Here is a 15,340-nt window from a genome sequence, read left to right as displayed (position 1 = left end):
TTACGCACGGTAAAGATTACTGTGTAAAGTCGCAACCATAGAATTACGTCAAGAACGACACATAATAAGGACCCGTTGTAGATAATGTTTACCTTGTTTGTGTTAATGTAACCATTGATCCGCTTAATAGGGTCAGAGGGTAAATACCACTTATTTCATAAATAAACTTCAAAACGTTTAATCTTGCCAAAATTTACCAAAAACGTTATATAAGGTGCTAACAAATTAGTCATGGATATTTTTACAGCTGATAGTACTCGGTTCTCGGAGTACATTTAAGTATGAAACATCATTGGTTTTGTTGTTTTTTTGGAGAAAACTAGGAAACAAATTTACTAAGCTAAAACAGCCTGTTAATAAGATAATTAAATGAGACCCCTTGTTATACATTTTATAACCTCTTTAAACTATCATTCAAGTGGCCTCTTAAAGTTGATCAATAAAATACTTAAATGTCAATGTCATGCAATTTGCTCTCTGATTGTGTCGGTTGCAAAGAAATTTAATTAATTACCGCTATGCCTTACCGCTACACACTTAACGAGTATTTAAACATGGTAAGATGTTATCGCGACTCAAACTACAGTGCGGCAGGAGCTTTAAGGCTTTATGCACAAAGATACAATACGATTGTGAATCCTCAGACTAGATAGTCTATAGATAGTCGGTAGATACCGGGCACATCAAAGAATTCTTGCCGGAAACCTCATGCCAATAGGTAAAGCCGGTAGGCCTAGGTACCCAGTTCGTCTAGAAGTTGCAATTTTGGATTTTTTTGACCGCCATCCTATGAGCAGTACTTGGGACGCAGCGAATGTATTTAATGTCAGTGACGGCTACATATGGAAAATTCTAAAACGTGAGGGAAAGCATCCTTACCATTTCACGCATGTTCAAGCACTGCAACAACAGGATTATGAACCACGTGTATTCTTCAGTCAGTGGCTTATTAAAAACGCCAGACGTAACATACTGTGGACCGACGAGTGTACATTTGCGAGGGTGGGATCATTTAACATTCACAATGCACACTTTTGGTCGGAACAGAATCCTCATTTAGCACGTCCTGACCACTTTCAGACTCGCTTCAGCGTTAATGTGTGGGCAGGATTACTTGGCGACTATTTGTTGGGCCCTGTCTTTCTCATCCGCCTCAATGGAAGGACGTATCTTCAATTCCTACAAGAAGGCCTACCAGAATTGCTAGATGAAGTACCAGTCGATCTCCGTAGGAGAATGTACTTTCAACATGATGGTGCCCCAACCCATCACGATCGTAACGTAAGAAGGTAATTAACGGAACGATTCCAATTACGATGGATTGGCCGGGGTGGGGTTCAAGCAGGTGCAGTGAACTGGCCAGCCCGCTCACCAGATTTAACACCGCTTGATTTCCACGTATGGGGACGAGCCAAAGACTTGGTTTATGGAAACGACGGGCACACAATCAGAACGTCAGAAGAATTACAAACATGGATTACCGATGCCTTTGAGGTTATGAAAAGGGAAAGAGAAGCGTGTTAATGAAAATATCCGAAAGCGAGCACTATTGTGCATTGAAAACCAGGGTCACCATTTTCAACAATTTTTATAATCTGTTTATGCTAATAAAAGTTTTCTTATGTCCGTGCTTGCTTTTTAAGTTACTTAGACTTGTTAATTAGGTAGGTTAGCATTCGTTAAATATCTAACCTAATTATTATTAAATGTGAAAGTTTGTATGGGTGGATGGATTATCAAGTCAGGCCCAAACAGTTTAACTGATCTGGATGAAATTAGGCACAGAGATAGGTTATTAGTATGGAATAGCACACTACTTTTTTCACACTACTTGTTCGCATGGGACAGTTTTTTTGTCCACGCGGGCAGAGCCGTGGGCAGACGCTAGTATTTAATAACCTACAGTTTTCCCGCCGGATCATAATGACATTTAAGAAAAACAACTTTTGACGTGACATGACAGACAGTGTTAAACATCTTGACAGGTACATAATAGGGGTGATTATTTTAAAAATTAATTATAATTTTTTTTTTGTTCAGTAAATGAAAACAAAAAAAACCGGCCAAGTGCGAGTCGGACTCGCGCACGAAGGGTTCCGGGTGTCTAGCTATCACGGTTCATGAGATACAGCCTGGTGACAGACAGACAGACAGACGGACAGCGGAGTCTTAGTAATAGGGTCCCGTTTTTACCCTTTGGGTAAGGAACCCTAAAAATGATATCCTTAATTACAATTAAAAGTTAATTGTTTTAACGTAATGTATTATCTCTTAAAATATCCGTGACTAATTTTTTAGCACCTTATATAGGTACGTTAGACGTAAAACGTTACACGATACGTTCAGGCTCGGTTACACCGGAACGTACACGTTTTGCACTCCGTAGTCATTGTGGCATAGCAAGCTTGCGTGTGTTGATGTGCTTGTACTTGACGTTGCGTTGCGGTGCGCACGCTACGGTTAACTCGAACCTATAAACTCAGTGTACATGACCGGGAAAAGTTAAAATAGACAACCCTCCACTGTGCCTAACACGCGGAACAGGCCGCGTAGCCAACGTGCCAATCGTTAACGCTCCGTAGGGTATCGTAGTTATCTCTCTCTCTAACACTCTTCCATACCATATTAGTGCGACAGTGACAGTTGCGTTTCGTTCGCTACGGAGCGTAAACGATTGCACGTTGGCTACGCAGTACGCACTCTGGTTGTTCCGCTATGGGTGGATAGTTGTGTTGTGCGCGCCTGACTAGAGGTGCGCGGGCGGCGGCTGCGAGGCGGGCGCGGGCGCGGGCGCGGGCGCGGGCGCGGGCGCGGGCGCGGGCGCGGGCGCGGGCGGCGGCTGCGTGATGACGCGCAGCGCCTGGTGGTCGCCGTGCGCCGCAAGGTCGAAGTCCGACCCCGACAGCGACGACGACAACAGGTGGTTCCACGTCGGCTCGCCCTCATCTGTATTTAACAGTAACACCCACCATTACTACTATGCATTATACTATGTCTAAAACATATATTTACCTTGTTCTTACTTGTAATAAATACATTTTTGCACTCTAATATTTGATATGCGAAAGAAATGCAATAAATATCAAAATAAATCACTTCAATTCATAAGCTGCCCTAAATCTACTTTAAACAGTGAAATGTATATTATGATAGTTTAAAATAAAGTCACGAAAGTTTGAAAATGCTTGAAGCGGTGTACTAAGCTATTGTAAAAAGCATGATTATTTATTTAGGGTTTAAGGCAAGTGTCAAAAAAACCTACTTGCGTAAAATCAAAATTTGCGTTTCTTTCTAATTTTACACATACAAATACAAAAACCAACGTGTTTGCTCGCAATAATTACATATTTGAATTGTATTAGTGTAAAGAGGTAAGAAGTTATCATTGTTAATTAGACTGACTTGTATTTGTAGTACAATAATAGTAGTCTGTCTGTCGTACAATATAAAAGTTACACCACTTAAAACATAGGACGGGAGCGGATACCGAGGAGTGCACAGACAGACGGCCAGCGTAGATTTAGTAGTAGACAGAACCCCATAAAAATCTTCCATTGGTTACGGAACAACATACAACGTCTGGCGCAAAGAAACTGTGATCAAAACCAATCAAGCGTCAGGACCGCTACAGAAATCCGAAGCCAGGCCGATCGCACGCTTAAAATGTTAAATAATGTATACTTAAATATGAATCATTCCTTTCATTGTTATCAGTCAACCCACACCAAACTAAAGATATTAAGAATATTAACATTAGACAAGCAACCTGAAGTACAGTCACCATCAGATATATTGGAGCGGCCAAGGTGCTCAAAAATATCTAAACACACCCTCTACTGGCTTGACAATAGAAGCGTGTTCAGATATTCAGGTTCTAATTGCGATTATATGTACTTAAACATTATGCGGGACCTATGTGATCATATCAGACATATCCCTTTTTTGTGACTATTGCGTTCAGTCAAATCCAATTTTTCGTTTTGAAATTATTAATAGCAGTCGTCAAGGTGGCAGTTATCATTATGCAAATAATTAAAATGTAAAAATAGTATATAATGTCATCTTCACTCATAAAACATTGACGGTTCTCGCGGCGCGCGGCTTTGAATGAAGGCTGTCAGTCTTCCTCATGTGATGTCATCTTCACTCATGAAACATTGACGGTTCTCGCGGCGCGCGGCGTTGAATGCAGGCTGTCAGTCTTCTTTATGATATGTCATCTTCACTCATGAAACATTGACGGTTCTCGCGGCGCACGGCGTTGAATGTAGGCTGTCAGTCTTCTTTATGTAATATCATCTTCACTCATAAAACATTGACGGTTCTCGCGGCGCGCGGCGTTGAATGGAGGCTGTCAGCCTTCTTTATGTAATGTCATCTTCACTCATGAAACATTGACGGTTCTCGCGGCGCGCGGCGTTGAATGCAGGCTGTCAGTCTTCTTTATGTAATGTCATCTTCACTCATGAAAAATTGACGGTTCTCGTGGTGCGCGGCGTTGAATGCAGGCTGTCAGTCTTCTTTATGTAATGTCATCTTCACTCATGAAACATTGACGATTCTCGCGGCGCGCGGCGTTGAATGCAGGCTGTCAGTCTTCTTTATGTAATGTCATCTTCACTCATGAAACATTGACGATTCTCGCGGCGCGCGGCGTTGAATGCAGGCTGTCAGTCTTCTTTATGTAATGTCATCTTCACTCATGAAACATTGACGATTCTCGCGGCGCGCGGCGTTGAATGCAGGCTGTCAGTCTTCTTTATGTAATGTCATCTTCACTCATGAAAAATTGACGGTTCTCGTGGCGCGCGGCGTTGAATGCAGGCTGTCAGTCTTCTTTATGTAATGTCATCTTCACTCATGAAACATTGACGATTCTCGCGGCGCGCGGCGTTGAATGCAGGCTGTCAGTCTTCTTTATGTAATGTCATCTTCACTCGTGAAAAATTGACGGTTCTCGCGGCGCGCGGCTTTGAATGAAGGCTGTCAGTCTTCCTCATGTGATGTCATCTTCACTCATGAAACATTGACGGTTCTCGCGGCGCGCGGCGTTGAATGCAGGCTGTCAGTCTTCTTTATGTAATGTCATCTTCACTCATGAAACATTGACGGTTCTCGCGGCGCGCGGCGTTGAATTGAGGCTGTCAGTCTTTCTTTATTTACTATAGTTTTTTTCAAACGCGAAGGGTACGGTGACATTTGTTTTTTTTTTCATTCCATGCCATTGACGTTTCAGACCAAACTTTTTTTAACAGACATGAATCCCAATAGGACAAAAAATACATATCTTCATAGCTTAGAATATCTCATTATAATAGACACAAATCACCAAAAGATATATTATTATGTAAAAAAGATTAATTTTAATATCGTAGTTTCATTATGTAAAACGGAACTCAATTACAATAGAGTTTGTCTCTACTTATCGACCGAATCGATTACGCTCGTGTCAAATCGTTTCAGTCGCGTCCAATTGTCAAGGTATGTTTAGTTAAAAATATAAATCATCAATAGAATCGATTATATGGCCACGGCAGATTTAATCGAGAATCGTAAAAAATCGTTTCTAATTTGCATTCTCACAATCCTATAATCGCTTTTCGAAATGTGTCAGCCTACCCTTCGAGTTTGAAAAATACTATAGGCTGTGGAGTCAACAAAGATTCGTTGATTGTGTAAGATGTGTAAAGTCTAAGAAAAAATGGTGCTCCCGAGCTAAACTGCTGAACAATCTAATACAAACAATGAATGTTAGGGCACAAGTAAGGGCACATTTACATTTGCTTGGACAAGGTTGCATAAGTGTATACGCGGCTCAAGACCTCCTTCTGCAAAGGTGTGATTCTAAATCCCTTGACGAATAAGTTTTGTGGTAATCGTGGGTGGGTTCGTGCATGTTAGCTAAAATAGCGATGTTTTATTGCAATTTCAACTACCATATATGTTAAATTAGTATAATATTGTGGTCTTAATTCGTAAATTGAACCACACATCATCCTAAACATGCAGTTATTTCATAAAACTTAACATTGGAAAACTCACTCACGGCAGAACTACTCACTCCAAAATCTCGAACCTGTTACTACTTTAAACCAAATCATTAGCATTATGAAGCTAGCCTTAGTAATAATATAATAACATGTAAGCTACTTGCGAATAACATCCACTGAGAATGTGAAAACATTTAGTTGGGCGCTATCGCAATTAGCTTAATGAGACTGCATTGGACTGGCATGTTATATCATATAATACATACTTTATATTGGCATTTTCACTTAAAAGTGTACCATTTACTCTTTTTCGAAAATCCATCAACTTTTGGGTTATTTCCAGAGGCCGGAATTCACGTAGCATTTTTGATCTGTCATAGGGACTTCTCGTTTATCGACTTCCGATTATTATACATATGTATATCGATAAATACAGAATACAATATGTAAATAAAATATGAATAATATGATTACGAGTAGAAGTAAACAACATGCAGTCTTATCGCGAATGAGCGATCTCTTCGAGATAACCTTTGGATACCAACTTTTAGGAAAATAATAAACGTAAATAATATGTGGTACGTCCCACAATAAAAAAAGGAAAAATATATTAACATTTAAATTAATAAAGTTGGTATCCAAAGGTTGTCTCAAGATATCGCTCATTCGCGATAAGACTGCATGTTGTTTACGTCTACTCGTAATCATATTTTACATATTGTAATCTGTATTTATCGATATGCATATGTATTATCGGAAGTCGATAAACGAGAAGTTCCTACGACAGCTCAAAAATGCTACGAGAATTCCGGCCTCTGGTTATTTCTACTCAGAATTACGAGAACTATCGATTTAAAAAGAAAAAAAATATATCCCCAAAAAAATTTCAGTTTTGTAACGCATTTTCACATAAATTTTGTATGGACCGTTACAAAACTGAAACCCAAAATTTGTATGAAAATCTGTCAATCTATTTTACGAAAAACAGTCAATGGTACATTTTTTTCTGAAAACCACCATAAATCGCTGGGCATATTAAGTGTCCTAGTTAAAACCTAGACTAAAATATGTTTAAAAAAAACATATGATAATAAAGCTGTATATATGTTTTAAATTCAAGCATGTATATCCTAATATCCAAAGTCCAAACATCAGATGGTATAAAATAGCCTAAGGATGTATGTCGTTCCTGCAAGGTAGAGTAAGCATAATGATTTCAACGAACGTGGTTGGTGTCTTCTGGAAGATAAATAAATAAATAATTATAGGACATTATTATGTTTGTTTGATAAAGAGGAGGCAAACACGCCAATTTCGGAGTTGAATGAAAGCATTGAAAACGTGTCGGAGAATGAAGCATGATAAAGACATTCAAAGGAGAGTAAATGCAGGAAATAGCGTAAATGGGGCACTTAACGCTTTTATGAGCAGCCAGAAGGTGTCGCAAAAAGCACGGTTGGCTGTGCATAGAGGGATGTTGGTGCCTACACTTATGCATGGTAGCGAAAGTTGGGTATGGCAGAAGAGGCATCAGAACCCAGTGAATACAGTGGGAATGAGAGCGTTGAGTATGTGGTATGAGATTACAAGATAGAATTAGGAACAGTGTGATAAGGGAAAAGTGTGGACTGAACGAAGATGTAGTGACAAAAATTGAGAAAGGTATGTTGAGATGGTTTGGACACGTGGAAAGAATGAGTGAAAGAAGGCTAACAAAGAGAAACTGGCTGTATAAGGAAGAGGTAGAAACGGGAGTTGGAAGGGGCAGTCCTCGGCGGACTTTCTCTGATCAGATCGGGGAAATCCTGAAAAAAGGCCAGGTCAAGAGCAGCCTAAACGGGCGAACGTGTATGAGGAATGTTATGAAAGTGAAGGAAGTGAAAGAGGTATGTCAGGATCGTAGCACGTGGAAATCCGTGGTCTCTGCCTACCCCTCCGGGAAATAGGCGTGATTATATGTATGTATGTATTATTACACAAATTGGCTAAGTCCCACGGTAAGCTCATTAAAGCTTGTGTTGTGAGTACTTAGACAACGATATATATAATATATAAATACTTAAATACATAGAAAACACCCATGAGTCCCATGACTCAGGAAAAAATATCCGTGTTCATCACTGAATAAATGCCCTTAACAGGATTTGAACCCAGGATCATCGGCTTCACTAGGCCAGATAGGTCGCCAATAGATAATATTGATTTATTGAAAACCTTTTTATTGATGTATAGAGGGAATAAAATTCTTAACGAAATCATTAGGACACTTAAAATGCGAGCACTGTAATGTAACTAATAAAAAAAAGGCATTATATTAAGAAACGCGATAAAAACGCAATGTCTCATCTGTTGCGTAAAGTAATGTGTTGTTAACTATATTTATGTTTCTTGGATTTTTAGGAGTGTGTAACAATAGGCGTCCAATCAAAACTCTAGTAGCATCTAGCACAAACAACACAGTCTTTCAATAGTTTAAGTTCACTGAGTTTTATAAAAATCGAGTTAAATTCATTAGCAAACAGTCTGAAAGAATTACGATATATGCAAATTAGACATGTGTAAGTAATGCTCGTAACATCACAAATGAGATATCTCTCGAACGCGTAATATGTCGTATCACACGGAAAAATCAACCATTACTTCATGTAACTCATAACTCATCACGCGAGCCGAACGCCCCGCGCCGAAGCGCGCGTAATGGTTTCAATTCCAGACAAATTCAATAGATTGACGCGCCGATAATGGTCAGTTCAACTCTATACACAGTGCGCGTAATGTATAATGCCAATAGCAATAGTGTCATCACAGTTGGTTGTTTGCCAAGCCATGCTTTGTTATCTCGCTCGCACTCGCACTCAGTGATCGCGCGCTCTCGCCCTGCGATTCTTTCGGCTATCTTCGGAAGACTTCAGGTCGGGCCGCTCGGCCGATTGCGTTTAAGTTGTCGCAAATTGACTAATATTCTTACGAATATGATTTTCTGCATCTGCAATAAATTTAAAACTCTAGTGCGTCCACGTAGAGCTTATAATGTTTTCTTATAGTACGAGAAGGATGCGGCTAAATCAAGTAATTTGTTTGAGATTTTGAATGTGACGAAAACAAAACCGTTTTTTAATATTGTTATGAAATGTTTGGTTGACTTTCGCGGTTCGCGGCAAACTAAGTACGAGTTACTTGTTTATCCTTTAATTTAATTGTGAATTAGTGCGTACCGTACCGAGACTGAGTGTAGAAATTAGATTTGTGTATATATAGACTGTTTGAACTAAATTATAAATATACTTAAATGAAATTGTAAATAATAGTAAAATAATTATAGAAGTTTGCCAGTCCTAAGCCTGGAGTTCCATTTTATTTTGGTAAAGTATGAAGGGAAATCAATTTGAATGCAGGTATGGTATATCTACCTGCAAAACTTACATACATAATTAATTACATACCTGTATCAGTGTCATATCAATTTTATGCAAATAATAATAAATTATGCATATTTTATGATTTATAAGAATTAACAAAAAATCTTTCACATAGCGGTGACAAAACGCAACGCGTAATAAATTAAATAAATAGATCGGCGATACGGATTACGGATAGGTACGAGACGCGCTAGTCACTAGAGTGCTGTAATGCGCTGCGTAATGTAGGAGATGCTGTAATTTGACCATCACGCGCGCGCCGGAGCGCTGTTTCACGTTCGGGTCATGTTTCGAGTGATGAGTGATGTGATATCTCAGTGTACTATTACGTTTTCGAAAAAGTGATGTGATATAGCATTACTTTTTGGAGCACTGTTTCGCGCATGTCTAATGCAAATCGATATAGAAGGTTGTATGCACGGGGTACTTTACATTGTTCTGTGAGCTTTTTACTTCTCTCTGACGTCATATCATATGGCTCAGATCTGCGTCCCCGTTTATAATTAGAACAATTTTGTATATCCGTTTTATGTTACAAGTACAAACCAGTGAACGTAAACCGTGTTAGTAATAATAACATACATATAATATAAAAAGCATTCAGCCAGATACAATACCGTGACCGCGTGTTAGCTAAACGGGCGTGTCGAGCGGGAGGTGACCTGGGGCCCTGGCGCATGCGTCGCCTAGCGCGGGCGCGGGCGCGGGCGCGGAGGCGGAGGCGGAGGAGCTTGCGCGCTCCGGTAGCGAGCGCGCGCGCGTCTCCTCCAGGATGAAGCTGTTGATGACGTAGGCTTCGCGCCGGATGCGGTCGCGCAGGTCGCCCGACATGTCCGGGATCGCCCACCGCACTATTATCATCACCAGCGCCACCACGTTCTGCGTGCCATACAAATTTTGTAATACATCAATGCTAATACTTAATGTTAATGTCATAAAAACGTGCAATCAGCAGCAGAGAAAGGTAAGCGGGATAGGTGTCCAAAATGATATGCACAGAGTGCCCAGACCCTTAGTCTCTTTACAATCAATGTGTGCTCAGATTACTTTGAACCGCTTGGCAACTTCTACTCCTTGCTGTTGCCGGAATTATTTAAATAAAGCGACTCGACTTGCATGTAAATACTGTACAATTAATTCAGTTACGAAACAAAGACAATAAGCATATGTATTGTCATTAATATTCATTTACTCATTTAGTGGCTAAAGAGACGAACATTGATCATAATGCTAATAATTATAGAATTAAAGAAGACATACCTAAAACAACAAAGTAAACGTTTAAATAGTAGATTGTTAACCAAGGGTTGAAAGGGACTCTACCTGCTTTTACCAGAGTTAAACACTACTTTTAATTTCAACTATGAGGAAAGTGAAACTCAAGAAATGTAAACTTATTATTATAGGTATATTTATTTTGACGGGAGAATTAGGGACTGATTTTGATCGGAAACAAAATCTAAAACCATAGACAATCCGATCTTTAATTGGGATGTGTGTGAAACGGCCTTTATGTATACGCGTATTAAAAACAGACAAACTGAATGAATGTAATGATAATATTTTTTTCCCTCACTAGCTCGGAAAGCCGTCTTTTATCCTTTAAAACAAGCGGGGAAAAACGCATTTTATCCACTAGTGGGGAAAGTAATTTGACCTTGGATGGAGCGTGTTTAAGTAGCTTGACAGATGACAAAACGTATAACGCTCATAATAATGGTTCGTTCGATATTAATTATCATTAAATAAATGGTTTGAGAATCTAATAAAAAATACCAAATTTAGCTTTATTTAATAATTTTAAGACATAAACCTTAAAATTCCATAATAAACGTTAGATTTTTTATAATGATGTTAAATATAATTCTGAACGCACAAGTTGAGTCGATGCAATTTCAAAACGCATCGTTGACATTTCATACGTCAGAACAGAAATATCAACATTGTCAACAAATTTTTTACTTAAAAACACATCTCACCGACTCACGTAAAAATCAAAATTTCCAGTGTTTTCTGTTATAATATCGTAAAAAAATAAGTGATTCCAGTGATGAAGATGATCTAACGTCTGTGGATGTTGCACTTTCCTCGCTATAGTGAGGGGAAAAGTTTTGTGTTACACACGGGTGCAAATGTATTTTACTTTTCGTGTGTTGAAACACTCGCTACGCTCTTGCACCCTTACAATACAACTTTGCACCCTTGTATAACAAATAACTATTTCATATCTCATGCTCTGAAAATGGGTCGTTGTTGTTCTAAAAAGTGCGCAGAAAGAGATACGTTTCTGCTCTACTGCAGCAAAGTGGTGTACTCCTCTGCGCCCCCGTCCCACGAGCAACTGGGTGGAAACAAAATGGAAAAATAGTGTCTTTATTTCCCCGCCTGGAACAATTGGTAATTTCTAATTTAACTAATAAATTGTTCAATCAGCAATCAATCGCCTCGTGGAGGCGACGGGTGACAGGAGGGCTGGCTCATAAAGCGGGAAGGAAAAGGATTACACCAAAAATGTTTTTTTAAACCTTACACATGCGTAAATGAGCAAAGGCAGAATCTTATACAGCCACAGTTAAACGTTTGTACTAGTGATTGCAATCAGGATTATCCGAAGTTCAATAATCCGGATTATCACGGCGATTTCCGATCCGTTTTAAAATCCGGATTTTTTTAACAAAATCCGAATTTTCGGATTTTTTTGTATAACCATGCAATATTGCAATTTAACAAGTGGAACTTACTGCCGTAGCCCAAAATATATCTATAGTTATAAACGATTAATAAATGCATTTTTTAAGCAAGAGCTTTCATTTTCGCTCCATTTTTAACACATTTATTAAGTAGATATTATTAGCGATATAAATAACAAGTGTCGAGCCGGAAAGGTGGTTTTCTTCAACAGACATGCTTTGGAACTTGCAACCACTAAGGGTTTTTTTTATTTTTTTATTTTGATATTAAAACCATACGCATGGGCATAGTGAGGGAATGTTACTGCGAAATCTAAAATTTTATTATCTATATACGAGTACATCGCGAGGAACCGGGAGGATTTTAACGACTAAAACTTAAGTGACCAAAATGTCGTCTGATGTTTTCCGCATTAAGCAAGTAAGTTATTCACTGTGGGTTTAGTTGGACGTTGAGCCAAATTACGACTAACATATAATCTACTATTTCTTCCGACTTGTATGTAGCTATTGATAGCTACCATCCCTTAAGAGGCCGTAGTCGATTTTGGAGCAAAAATTTTAAATTGATAGGTTTAGTCGTTGAAATTATACACGTTTTGTTACGTAATATTGTAATAACAAGTATTGGTTTCTATTAGCACGTTTTCTCATCTTGCCTTTTAATAATGAGGTCGCGAGCGTCCGTCACCGGTAATATATGAAGAGAAGGGGCAGTTTTTAAAAATTCATCAAAAAATTATGGTGGTAAATTATACAAATTGATGTATAAGAATAGTTTCAGCAAATGTTGTAGATTGTTCAAGTATCTAAATTACGTTGAAATTAAGTCGATTTTAAGAGAAATTGTAACTTGTTTTGAAGTAATTTCTGGAGAAAATTGAATTCGTTTAACTTTCATTTTCTCGAACTCTAAGTCATATAACAAAAATGTAATCTGATAAAGATCAAGTACAGAATATGTGTAATACAAATTTACCATTTTTAGCAGTCCAAACTTTACGAAATTTACAAATAAGAGCGACAAATTCAGTGCTTTACGCGCGTTTACCTAAACGTCCTTCAGAAAACGAATCATTACTAATTTAGAGAGTCTGTTTTCAAAAAATTGATCTGATAAAAGGCAAGATAAGAAGACGTGCTAATAGAAAGCAGTACTTGTTATTTCAATTTGGTAACAAAAGGTGTACAATTTCATCGACGAAATCTATCAATTTTACATTTTTGCGAATAAAATCGACACCGGCCTCTTAGCGACGATATTCTATCGAAAAAAAATCGTACTTGAAATCGTTTGAACTCCTCCGCACTTGTCGAAATCATCTTATACCTTATATTCATACTAATAATTGGTAGGTATTGTAACATGACGCTAAATCTGTCGACGTTCTTTGGAACTATTTCCGTGTCTAGTTTGCTTGTTCGTTTAGTAATTTCGTAGTTTTTTTTTGTGGTTGATTCATGCAAGACAGTGTGAATTGTGATTCACGCGGGTACGGTTAGATGGCGCTTATATCAACACAGGTTGCCAGGAGTTTAAAGCTTTAACGTGTTTGTATGTTATAGACAACTGGCAGTTATGAAATTAAGATAACATTCGCGCTAATTTTGAATGAAAATTTTTGTGGTGTCCGAGATTGTGAAAGACGTCAGATCGATTGAGAGACTTGAGAAAAAGAGTCGGAACAGTCCATTATTTTGTCCATTTCTGTTCCCTGGGAGTTTTACTAGTTTGATTTGTTTACCTGGAAGTGTGTGAATACCAGTACAAAGTTTTCCTATACCCAGTGCTTCCTTTTTTACCGTATCTGAAAGTGCACGACGATTTTGGTCGATCCATGGTATTGCTTGCCGTGGTCACCGGTGCTGAGGAGAGCGTTTGAGCCTTCCGTTGAGAGGGCTCGGGAAGGCGCTCGTGAGTGCCGATCTTGTGAGACGATCGGCAACCGTCATCGGAGGACTCGAGCACGTGTTCCGCACGATTCTCCAAGTAAAACTGAGGGTTTGGCGAGCTGCGGCCTAACGTGTTCTATTGAAACCCAAGTTTTTTTTCATTTTTCACCATTTCCTGAGCTTCAAGATTATTATTTATTTTAGTTTATTTTAAGGTTAAAAATCCGATTCTTTTTTTTGTAACCAGTTAACTATTTATTGTGTTTTTGTGCCATAGTTTTTTTTAGTTTTGCCAACCTTTGTTATATATCTGTGATCCGCATTTTTTAACATTCTCGAAATTTCAAATAGCCTCAACTGACGAGCGTTATAAATATTCGGTTTTAAATTTAGATTTCCTTCATCCAGTGAATCAGCCATCATCGCCCATACCACTCACATCTCATCAATCCATTTTTTTCTTCACAGCTAAATTTTCAGCCGAGTTCCTGTTTTGTACTTATTCCTTTTCTCTTTATGCGGAAGGCAGACATCCACAATTGTTCCGATAAAATATTCTGTTAACATAGTGCTTTTATAAATTTTAAAGAAAATTGTGTTCAGTTCATACACCGTGTAAAATGTAACCTCGAAATATCCGGAACATTTATGTGTGAAGTGATGAAATTATACGTGTTACGCAGAAGAAATTGTTTTACTGCAGTATCTATATTTCCAGCAAAACTTAAAAATTCAAGAATATCCGACATAAGTAACATACATGCAGAATACAATAAAAAACCGGCCAAGTGCGAGTCGGACTCGCGCACGAAAGGTTCCGTACGTTGTATGGGACCCCCTTTTAAATATTTATATTATTCTGTTTTTAGTATTTGTTGTTATAGCGGCAACAGAAATACATCATCTGTGAAAATTTCAACTGTCTAGCTTTCACGGTTCATGAGATACAGCCTGGTGACAGACAGACGAACAGACGGACATACGGACAGCGGAGTCTTAGTAATAGGATCCCGTTTTTACCCCTTGGGTACGGAACCCTAAAAAGTAATGCTTTGGTATAAATACAGCAAGTATTGCAGTTGTAACTTAATTTTTCTAAAATTTTGTTGTACAACACCAAAATCCGGTTTTTATCCGAAGTTAGGATTCAGCCGAAAATCCGGATTTTGTTAAGTATGCCCGGATTTGCAATGCCTTTGTACGATATTAAACGGGTTTTCAAAGTTATTTAGCACTATATTCTTGAAAATAACAAAATATTAGATAAAAATTGCTCATTTTATTCATTAAATTATTATTTAGTATTTAAATTCTTTAAAATACTTTTATTATGTTGGCTCAATTACTA

General features: G+C 38.4%; 2 protein-coding genes across 2 annotated transcripts in view; both read right to left on the bottom strand.

Annotated features, from left to right (window-relative positions):
* Positions 1 to 15,340, bottom strand: part of LOC134754273 (exonuclease 3'-5' domain-containing protein 2) — a 446,643-nt gene that overhangs the window by 211,945 nt on the left and 219,358 nt on the right. The gene's annotated exons all lie outside the window — the stretch shown is intronic.
* Positions 2,809 to 15,340, bottom strand: part of LOC134754181 (anoctamin-1-like) — a 131,162-nt gene continuing 118,630 nt past the window's right edge. Inside the window, exons 20-21 of the mRNA XM_063690311.1 lie at positions 10,027 to 10,288; positions 2,809 to 2,946 (exon numbers count right to left, since the gene is read on the bottom strand). Coding sequence (XP_063546381.1) covers positions 10,043 to 10,288 — 246 coding nt within the window. The 3' untranslated portion in view covers positions 2,809 to 2,946; positions 10,027 to 10,042. The remainder of the gene's footprint in view (positions 2,947 to 10,026; positions 10,289 to 15,340) is intronic.

This window comes from Cydia strobilella, chromosome Z, assembly GCF_947568885.1.
Source record: "Cydia strobilella chromosome Z, ilCydStro3.1, whole genome shotgun sequence".
NCBI lineage: Eukaryota > Metazoa > Arthropoda > Insecta > Lepidoptera > Tortricidae > Cydia > Cydia strobilella.
Note: the sequence above shows the minus strand (reverse complement) of the source record. Positions and strands in the feature narration are given on the sequence as shown.